The sequence below is a fragment of the Aristolochia californica genome, unplaced genomic scaffold (genome assembly GCF_029961685.1).
Source record: "Aristolochia californica isolate CCGP_79_NKW_82.1479 unplaced genomic scaffold, dmAriCali1.0.hap1 SCAF_12, whole genome shotgun sequence".
Lineage (NCBI taxonomy): Eukaryota > Viridiplantae > Streptophyta > Magnoliopsida > Piperales > Aristolochiaceae > Aristolochia > Aristolochia californica.
In genome coordinates this window covers 22,015,925-22,026,883 of record NW_027181793.1, presented here as the reverse complement: position 1 = coordinate 22,026,883, position 10,959 = coordinate 22,015,925, and the positions used below count along the sequence as shown (strand labels likewise).

The 10,959-nt window shown below is 34.9% G+C and overlaps 1 protein-coding gene across 3 annotated transcripts; it reads right to left on the bottom strand.

Annotated features, from left to right (window-relative positions):
• Positions 1–8,160: 8,160 nt before the first annotated feature.
• LOC137946506 (RNA-binding protein involved in heterochromatin assembly dri1-like) lies at positions 8,161–9,760 on the bottom strand. 3 transcript variants are annotated; one of them, XM_068792835.1, is made up of 4 exons: positions 9,619–9,760; positions 8,919–9,286; positions 8,652–8,761; positions 8,161–8,523 (listed from the first exon to the last, which is right to left on the bottom strand). In XM_068792835.1, the coding sequence occupies exons 2-3, from the start codon at positions 9,278–9,280 to the stop codon at positions 8,665–8,667; spliced, it is 459 nt and encodes a 152-aa protein (XP_068648936.1). In that variant the 5' UTR covers positions 9,281–9,286; positions 9,619–9,760; the 3' UTR covers positions 8,161–8,523; positions 8,652–8,664. The 3 variants fall into 3 exon arrangements, with proteins under 3 accessions (XP_068648936.1, XP_068648935.1, XP_068648937.1); XM_068792834.1 differs by having other exon boundaries at positions 8,919–9,283; XM_068792836.1 differs by having other exon boundaries at positions 8,691–8,761; positions 8,919–9,283.
• Between the last annotated feature and the right edge of the window lie 1,199 nt (positions 9,761–10,959).

Sequence of the window (10,959 nt, the reverse complement as noted above, 5' to 3'; positions counted from 1 at the left end):
ACCATAAAACATGATCGATCATTCTACTGCTACAAAGTTTGCAAATGAGTTAATCGATGGCATAATCAATCATAAGGCCATAAAACTCAAAAATATAGTCGTTGAGGGCAGTTGATCGATCAATGACATTGTATGATTGATTAAGCTTTTGTGCAGTTTTTGTACAATGGTCTCAAAAAACTAGTCTTGACAAGAAACTTATAAATATGGACTTAAACTCATCTCTAAATATTCATTTAGCGTTTATTGACGTATCAAAACTCTCCATAATTTTTTTTTCAAACTTCTTATTTTACCCTTTGCAAGAGAAAACCTATTTCCACCCAAGTTCTTCAAATCTCCTTGCATTCATTGGCATTCCTAGTTCTTCCAAAGCTTCACATACTTCTTTAATTGTGCCTAAGAGATTGGAAGCTTGGGATATCTTTAGGAGTGGCTATCTCTTCAAAAGAATATGTAAGTTTTAATTGTCTTAATTGTATTTTCCACCTTCTTTTAAGAGGTTTTCTAGAGTCTCAATTCTACAAGGGAAGTCTCAACAAGAGTCGAAATCTAATTTTTTCTTTGGGAGAGATCATAATAGGGTAATTGAGTATAAAGAAAGCCAAAATCTCTTATATAATTTTACTAGTATAGAAAAATAGTGAATTTTTCTCGAGCAAGGGTTCTTGGGCGATAATTACCAATAGGTGGAACATAAAAAATAAAAAAATCTTGTCCTCCTTGAGGTTGTGTGCATTTACTTATATTTTTATTTATTTACTTGCTTTTATTTGCATATTAAGTGCTTACATTTTAATTTTTATTCTCAATTTATTCCCTCTTGAGACACCTCTTGAGCCACCGATTTTATCATGGTTATATTCGGGAGCTCTTCATCAATTCACTTGATCCAAACCAAGATAAAAAATTTGCTCTTTGTATGAGAAAATTAGTGTTTACACTTTACATATATCATGCTTGTAAATGATAAGTATACGTGAATAATGTTAACATTATTAGCCCTATATGTCCACATAATATATTAAAATTTTAGTATATCATTAAGTCATTTAAAACTTAAACCTTATGTAAGCCTTATATATCCACATAATATATTAAAAAATGATAAAAACAAAGAAAATTCAAAGTGATTTATTTACTGTATTTATAACCAAATCATCTCAATATATTTTCTACATAATAAAATTGACTCAAAACAATCTTGTTATCAATCTTTATAATTCTAATGGCCAAAATAACATTTTCTAATCCTTGGTTTTTCATGTCAAAACTATCATTCAATATCTTTTATCTCCAAAATTTTAAGATGTTCATTCAAAAAAAAAATCAAAATATCTTGTACATAGAGACAAAAGATAATGGAAGACCTATCAAATGTTTTCTAGTACTTGCATTTATCGAAATTACCTATTTGAAACTATATAAATTATATATTCCTTTAACTCGTTGGTAATAAAGACAACTTTCACATCCATTTGATGAATTTCAAATTTACATGACGTAGGTGATGCTATCAGTACTTGAACTATATTGATCATAGTAACTAAACAATAAGTGTCAAAATAGTCCCTTCATTCTCTTTGATTGAAGCCTTTAACAACTAATTTTGTTTTTAGTTTCTTAATGGATTCATCAAATATTGTTGTTGGGAGATGCGTCCAAGCCCATACGACCAAATAAGGCCCAAATATCCAAGTGTGTTGGAAGATGGGCCCAAACCAATAAAACCAAGGAAACCCACACATCCAAGAGGTGGAAGATGGGCTCAAGGCCCGTAGACCAAGGAGAAGGCCCACAAGCCCATATAATGATGACAAGATGGTAAATAAAGAGTCATCTCATAGAGATGACATTGATGTAATTAGGTTAAAGTTTTATGGGCATTATTGTAATATTTTAGGATCATTAATCTATAAATTGAGCTTCTTAGAGGAAGAGTTAGGACATAAAGTTCATAACCTCTTCTTCCTCCTGTTTTCCCCCAATGAGTCTTTCACTTTTTTTCTCCATGAGCTAAATCCATGCAGTCCTGAAAATCAACAATTATATTTCTATTTTGAAAATTCATTTCCATCCAATCGATCTAGACCCTGGAGGTAAGTTAGTCAACACCCATGTATTGTATCAGAGGATCAAATCCATTTTCCTTATGGTGGTTTTCTCCCATAAGGATGTGTAATAAATTTCTTCACTTCAACATATGTCAAAAGATTATCCTCTATCAAGAATGTGTAGAAATCACCCCCATAGTTTTTCTCTATCATAGGTGTTTAAGTTCATTTTGAGGCACTACTGCAATATCTTCATTTAGAATTTTGAGGACTCCTAATTCTAGTTTCTTCTCTTTTATGGGAAACACATTTAAAAAAAATACCACATCATCTAATTAGCTAATAGTATTTTATAGAAATGTCAATAATATCTGGTCGTACTTCCTAGAATTGATTTATGCTACTAAATAATGTGTAATCCTATGAAAGCACCATAAAAGGTTTTAGGACTTAGCTTTATCATCATGTTAAAAATATTTTTTAAGGGAGAAGTTAAATCTTAGAGGATGAGCATGCAAGAGAGAAGAACAAGAGAGAGAAAGAGCACATTGGCAAGAGAGCAACAAGAGGGGAGAATGTGTTCTCCCCTTAAAATAACTCTTTACTAATATAATTGGAGGTTCCTAATCACAATCTAACTTTACTCCCAGTCCCCAATAACACCAAATAACATCCAATTATAACTTGCTAAACAAAATAACATGTAAGAAATAAAAGAGAAATATCAAAATAAAACAAGATATTTTAAACAAGATCATTTCTCCTTCATATGCTTCAAGTGTGAGATCACTTTCCTTTTTTTCTTCTTTGAGTTACTTCTACTAGTTAAACTTGTTCTTCATGATGCTCACCTTAGACTTTATGAAACTAGCTTCTTTGACACAATGCATCCCCAAAAACTTTAAAATACTTTATACTAGGTCTTTTACCCTGCATAACCCATATGGTGTTTTTTTAGTCTTTTTAAGTATTTTATTGTCCCCATCCACAAATAAAAATAAATAAAACCTAAGTAAATAAATGGACCAATTAAAGTTAAATACATTAAACTAACTAAAAAAATTCAACTAAAATTTCCCCTATCCTCATCCCTTTATCTACTCCACTTCCCCCTCTTCATCCCACTTGGACCTTTTCTTCTCCTTCTATCCCTCTCTCCCTCTTCCTCTCCCCCTATCCCTCTCCATCTTGTTAGGTGCTACCACCTAAAGGGGAGGTGAATAGGTTTACTAACTCTTATGGCCATTTTTTACTCAACTCCAAATAAGATACTTTAATATACAAACAATGCAACAATTTAATGCAATCAAAAAAGCAATTCATAAACCATAATCACAAAATTATTTATAGTGGTTCACAACCTAAACTTGATACAATTACAAAAAAATTTCATAAATCACAACCACAAAATGATTTATAGTAGTTCATAACCCAAACTTAGGTTGTTACATTTATTCCCAAGGTATTTGCACTTCAAAGTTCAATCCATTATTAATAAGGTGAATGATATGTGCAATCAAATGAACTCAATGATCAATTTACAACAATTTCCCTCAATAGGACTTACAATAATAAACTAAACACACTAGCCTAGACCCACAATGGAATTTATAGCTACCAATCAGCTAAACAATCTAACCGGATAATTTGACAATGTGGGAAATTCTTGTTTTGCAAGGGATGTAAGAATTTGCCATTTCAATAGGCTGATTTTATTACACTAAAAATTTGATATAATACACCTAACCTAGATGATTCTCACAATGAGAAAGTGGCTCAATTCTGATATCAAATTATTATTTCAAAGTCAGTGCTATGAGATTAAACTCAAATGAGAGATTTTAAAAAACTACTATATGAATTCCCGAACTAAGAGTAAAGTTTGAGAATTCAATGGCTAAATTTAATGTTGAAATGATCCAATCAATTTGAAAACTAGAGATCGCAAGTGCACCATAGAAAAGTTAAGTCCAGTCAATTAATTTCAAAATATCAAGATCAAAAGTACTTAGCTCTCTTGAAAACATTGAGAATGATTTCTTTTAAAAAAAAAATCATATGGCACAAATCATTTCAAAGTGTGAGTGAGGGTTTGGAAAGCTTAAAAACAATATATCATTTCTTGGTGAATCTAACATTTCAGCTAAAAATAATCATTCTCCATGTATTTATTAAATAAACATGTATCTAACATTAAAAATAATCATTTAACTAAAAAAAGAAGTTTTGTCCTCTAGAAAAAATGATCAAAACATACCTTAAAAATTATAAAAATACTTAAAAGTATTTATTTTGACTTATTGGTCAAAATGATTGGTCACTTACAAATTTTAAAGACCTTTAGAGTTCAAATTGAAGCTTGCAATTTGACAATTTGAATTTTTATCTGATGGTAATCAAATGTTGGTTGCTTGCTCTTGTATTCTTTTTGTCTTGGGCATAATGATGCCAGATGGGTATTTAGATGTCAATGTCTTTTCTTCCACACATGAAATTGACTATTTGATCCAGATTCAACTATCAAAAAAGTTCCTCTAGCTCTTTGTTTCACTAGCATCTTAGTTGTCGGTTGACCTGCATTTGTATGCTCTTTGCTTCTCTTCATTTAGGTATTTAGATGTTGGTGTGGCATTTGACTAAAAAATTTATACAACTCTATGATTTTTTTTTGGCATTCGGATGTTGCTTGATGAGGACTTGAATGCTGATCAGGATTCAACTATTTAGGCATGCGATTGCCTCTCTGATAATTGAATGTTTGATGATTCTTGACGTTCTTTGCTTCTTTGTTGATCGAAAATCAACTTAATTGGTATTCAATTGCTCGTTAGATTTCATTTAGTAAGGGATTTTAGGAGTCTCGACAATCGCGTGCTACCTGAGCCCATCAAGATTTGGGATAAGAAAAATCTTGAGCTTATTATTGGGACGAAACATTTTAACTTTGGTTAATCATTTTACGATGCACCTAGACCCAAACTTAATATAGTATGGGAGTTGGTTTTCATATATGGACATGTACACAGAATTGTCAACTTGTTGGAGGCATAAAAGAGGCTTCACATGGGAGGGGGACTGTTAGAAATAGTTCATTATGAAAACATGATAAGAAAATCATATGTTTATTGTAAAATTATGGAAAAATAAGGGGTGTGTGTGTGTGTAAGAGAGAGAGAGAGAGAGAGAGAGAGACTAAGATTAGAAGTTGGATTTGACCCTTGACCCTTAACTTGTCTCTTAATTGATAAAATGGTAATTTACAAGTATGCTCCCTCTCTCTCGTGTATTACAAAAATGAGTGCTTTCTATGATCTTAAACTATACATTATGTATCCAAGCATCTGTCCAAGTTTTGAGAGAGGGAGAGAGGTAGAAAGAGAGTTTCACATGCTAAAACTTCAAGATTAGCATTAAATATGGAATTAATTCATCCAATAAATAATTCTATTTTCAGCTGATTTAAAATCTGCCAAAAAAGGTATTATTAATTAAGAAAAGCCAAAGAAGAGAGAGGGCAACTAATTTCCATGCGTGTGAAAACTTAGGCCCTGTTAGTGCCTTTTCCACGAATATTTCTAATAGAAATATGTTTTCAAGGACCATTAATGCCTCATATTTTCTGAAAACACTTTTCTAGTTAGAAATTCTTACTAGGAAAATCATATAATTTTCCAAGTAAGATTTTTCATCCAAGACGGGCCGGAAAACCATATGAAATTTTTTTGAATAAGTATTTGACAATTAATGTTGTAATACTTTTAGCACAAGACAATTTTTATGGTAATTTTGTATTTGGCATTTTATTTTATCAAAAATTTATCTTATAAGTTTGGTAATGGATGAGATTGATTATTAATTTTTATTTATTTTCCTGAAAAAGACACTAATAGGCCCATTTAATTTTTCTTGGATATTTTTAAAATTTTCCATGTATTATCCTAGTAAAGTACTAATAAGATTTTATCTGAAGGTTTCTTGAAAATATGTATGCTAAGAAAAACATTTCTAGTTTTTCCTGGGATATAAATTTCTAACCAGGGTGCACTAATGGGGCTTTAGAAATTAGTATTTATCAGTGTAATTAATTTTATCAACGATACTTAATTTTCTTTATTGGCAGAAACTCTTTCCTCCAAAAATAAATAAAACATATTTTGGCAGAATTTATTCCTGCCAATAAACATGCCATTTATTGTGTAAAATAATTCCACAAAAAAAAAAAAAAACAGTTTGCAGCTAATCCTCTTCTTTAGGAATGTAAATCTCATGGATCATTGTGGATCCCTTGTTAATCAACCTAAATGTCCTTCAATGAGGGGATGCCTACATGGGTTTATATGGGGTTCGTCAGGAGCTACAAACTCTGGCTCTAAAACTAATTGCAGTTTTTTACTGCTTATTAATACACTTAGTACTTGAGTTTTTGTTTTTAGATGTTGTAAACACGTAGCATTTGAAATGGGTGGTTGTCTTCTCTACTGTTTTTTTCAATGTTAAGGCCAGGTCTCAAAATCCTGCAGACTGGAAAAGAAGAACAGCTCATAACCCAGTCCACTGAAGGTTTGCGAAAGTCCATTTAGTTGATTTCCGTTGATTGTCCATGGGCAGTTCACACAAGCTCACAATCAGTTTTAACTTACTTTCATTGGTTAATAATCAGCGTGAAGTGATAACCAGGAGAGTTCTACGATCATAAAAAAAGTCACTGACAAACTTTGATATGAATTAAAAGCATCAATGTAGTCTCATGAGGCGACAGGGATGGACCCAGAGGAAAGAAAATTGATAAAAAAACAAGGGCACACTGGTTTTTGAGCTTTATCTTGGCCAGATTCAACATATGCATGAAAGCAGGGCCCCAGTCAATGTCAACTACTTCACTTGGAACAGGCACATGACCAACCTTCAAAGAAAGCATGTGAAGTAACATAAAGCTATCTTAAAAGGAATACAAGAATCTTGCTAAAGTTAACTAATGGAGTCTCTGAGGAAACACTAATGAATATCTACTTGCTTTTGACCAGTAATCCGAATTCTTATAACACACTCATGAGGTCAATGGCAACTCCCCTCCAAAAGCTCACTGCAATTGATACAGAATCCTATGTGAATTTCTGCTCTCAATCAACTTTGTTAATATTGGGTGGGTGAAGATTTCTGTCAAACAACTCATTATTATCAGCTAATGAGTTCGAAGCCATCGCATTCTCAAACTTACTGCTTCTAATCAGAACAAGATATATCTGTGACGGCCTTCTGAAATAGCAGCAATGATTATGAAATATGGGTTGCTTGTACTTTCTCCGTTTCTGCTGGATATATATAAAGTAAGATAGAAAATTAAACAGTTCCCATGATATTTTTTACTATAATACGACGAGATTCGAATTGAATGTGAATGTTTTCTGGAATAAAGACGAAGGGCGATCAAGAGTTCATATTTCATGCCTGCTTTCATGCTTGCTCTTTCTGCTTTCATGGCGAGATCAGGTAGCCACTGTACAAATTTGACTGTGATGTTTCATGCACGGTGGCTGTGTAATTACTGTTCTTCTTCTTAATTACACGAAGAAACGAAATGCTCAGGCACTGGGTAGTAGGACACTTGAGCTGATCATGGAGGAATATGCAAGGTTCTATTGGGACGCGACGCGACGCTGCAGAAAAAAAGATGGAAATTAAAACCGTTGCATCATTGACATTTGAAGCATTTGCATCCAATTCTTATCTTTGGAATGAGATGTCTTTTAGGGTTAGGTTCTCAGGGGACTCATCCTTCATTTTGTTCCCTGCTCTCTTTACAAGTGAGCCCACTCTGAGATATTCTTTGAATCCTGGTATCTATTCCTTCAGTTGCATGAACTGGTTACTGAAAGCCCCCAAACTGGACCCATTTAGAAGAACATTTTCTTTTTCTTGAGTGCTATGGAGATGTGCAGCTCTGATTGTTAGTTTTTTTTTTTAAACATAAAAGGCATTGTCAAACATTCCTTGGACCACCCATAAACTTGGTTCTGAATTATGTGTTTTAGAACAAATCCCAGAGGGATAGAGAGGCATGCAAACACACCTTTTCAAGCACAAGGCAAAATTAAAGAGATCTCCATTAATAGAAAAAGAGAAGGTTCTTGCATAAGTTCATTTAGATGGATACAGTGATTCCCTCTCCAAACACATTACAGAGACACTAGCCAGCAGCTCAACAACATCACCATATTTGTTAAGAAAGTGGTGGGGGGGAGTGACGAAGAAAAAGAAGAAGAGGAGGAAGCTAACAAAATCCTGAATAAAAGAAGCCCCATGGGGCAGACAAGGATCTTGGCTACAGTTTCCATATAGATCAAGTACTCTTGCACAAAAAAGAAAAAGAAAAAGAAAAAGCTAGGAGTTCAGCAAAGAAGAGAATGACTTGGGATATTATAATATATGGTCTCTTTAAATTTTATCCTTTATCTTTAGACTGCAGTTCCTGCAATGGAGAACACAGATAAATGTCAGAAAACATACTGAAGAACACTGGTTAAGTATAACAGATGCCATGATGAACGTTAAGCTTTATAAGAATGAGAGAAGTTATTTGGCAGGCTTAAATCATACCCAAAGATGGTAACTATGTTGAATATGGAGATTGATTACCGGAGTCCCTAGGCGCACTGCATCTGTAGCATTCCATCCTGCTTGCGAAGTTATGCTCATTGCATCCCGACCTATCATGAAATCCAGTAAAGATTAAAACATGAGAAGGGAAGGTTTTATATAAGAAAACAAGGGCCGAAAGCTGTTGTCAAAGCTAATAGAATATGTTTTCCTTCCGGACTTCCATTTTCATATCTTTGGGAACAGAAAAGGACCAAAAGGAGAAACCTGCTGCATATCCAGTCACCGGATTTCCATCCAGAGCGACCGCCGCCAAAGCCGAAGCCACTTCTCGAGCGCTGGCCTCCGTCATAGCCAGTGGCAGAGTCGTCTTTGAATGCGCCACACTTGAAGCAGCTGGAGCGGCTGGCGAAGTTGTGGGCACCGCAGTTACCGGCGGAGCAGTACCAATCGCCGGGTCGGACATCGGAACCGGTGAAGCCGAAGGAAGAGCCAACCCTTCCACCGTAACCACCATAGTCACCTCTGTCTCCCGATCTCGCGTCTCCGCATCGTTGACACGAATCCCGCCGGCTGAAGTTCAGGTGCTGGCATGACCTGCAATTCCAGTCCCCGGGCTTCCTGTCCATCTTCTGCTATCATACATTCCAAGCAGAGGACAAATTCGATTAAACAAAATTTTCGAAAGAGTAAAAACCCAAAAAACAAAACCAAACTAGCAAGCCTATCTTTTGTCACAAAGAAGATATGCAAATCAAAGCAACACGAAGACATCCCCGGACTTCTCTTTCATCAACACTAGAAGAAATCATGAAGTCAAATAACAGGAAATTATGAAGTAACTCGACGACGAAGGGGTGGGCTGAAAATGAGATTAAGGTAGTCTATAACAAAGAACGGAGAAGGAGGTGCATGGTGAGAAACAGCAGAAAGTAAATTGTGACAACAGATAACTGGGAGTGGATACCTTTAAGGAAACGAAGGAAGGCAGCAAGTGTGAAGGTTCTTGGATAGAAGAGAAGAGAAATGGGTGGAACCTGAAGAGTTTGCGATTCTGGGAAGTGGGTGGGGTGGATTTTATACTCGGTTTGGGGTCAAGGTCCCGGGAATCAAAATATTGAGGGGGCGTGGATGTTCTTTTTCGTGTTCGTCATCTCGCCTCGTTCAACATTGGAATCGCAAAAATCTTTAAAAAACAAAAAGGAGACAAAAGGAAAAGGAAATTTAATGAGGATTCCAATTTCCAAACTCCAAAGATACAAAATTACTGAAGCGATTTTCCTTTTTTCTATCAAAACTAAGCAAATTAATCCTGTAATGGAAGATGTCACATAAAATCAAGTATACTGCAACCCCAAATTTCAGTCTCTTACGATGAAAGAAACCCTAGTGGACATTATGTTCTGCAACTGTTCCTCACCTTCCACTCACAGGGATGCCCTCATACCCATTTCTTCTTCCATATCTAATCAGGTCCCCAACAGCTAGATCTTTATCCTAGTATTTAACCACACGTGCACACCTGGTCACAATCACAGGTGCATTTGCTTATTTTAGTCAAGAATTCTATTTGTCACTATTGGAGCTACTAACCCTGGGCAAGGGTAAGCATACCACATCAAGAAAAATACTATTTTATCAACCCATTGAGCAATATAGAACCTCTTGAACATTCCACTGAGGTGGGGTTCATATAGTTTGTGCATGCATGTTATTATGTGAAGGGAATTATGAATGTAAAGAAGTGGTATGTGGCTACTAGATGGATTTTCTTCAAGTTGCAAACAGTTGAAGATTAAGGATCTACCTCCCCTGAGTGGCTCACTATCTAGGTTCGACTTAGTTCCGGTGCACATGGGTTAGGTTCATTGGCAAAGGCGACTGAGCAACCCTTAGAATTTATTCCAATAGAAAGGAATCCCAACACCCTTATTTGATTCTATCTTTTATGCATCTCTTTTCATCAATAATGCAAAAGTTGCTGATAGAACCAACAATGCTTCCATTGTGGTTGATATGCCAATGATTCCTGTTAAAATTAGAGTTTCTTTTTAATCATCAAATTAATTAACGACGACGAAGAAGAAGAAGAAGAAGAAAGAAATGTGATTAAATTTGAGCTAAGTGTTAAGGAAAGTGAAGCTATGCCAAGATAAGAACAGAATACTTGAAGTAGAAGGTCATGACACATCTGATCTGATGAAAGGGGGTTAAAAAAAAGTGCTCAATCATGTGGTGAAAAGAACCAAGAGGTGCCCCTTTGACCCCAATAAGACGGCCCCACTGAAACTATCTTGGCAGAGATGCT

What these genes read in the sequence shown, in the direction of transcription:
- LOC137946506 (XM_068792835.1), bottom strand. Translation starts at nt 9,280, where the DNA reads ATGGACAGGAAGCCCGGGGACTGGAATTGCAGGTCATGCCAGCACCTG. An exon ending in GGTGACTGGATATGCAGCAG is followed by an intron (nt 8,762 to 8,918) that starts GTTTCTCCTTTT and finishes ATTTCATGATAG; the next exon opens with GTCGGGATGCAATGAGCATA.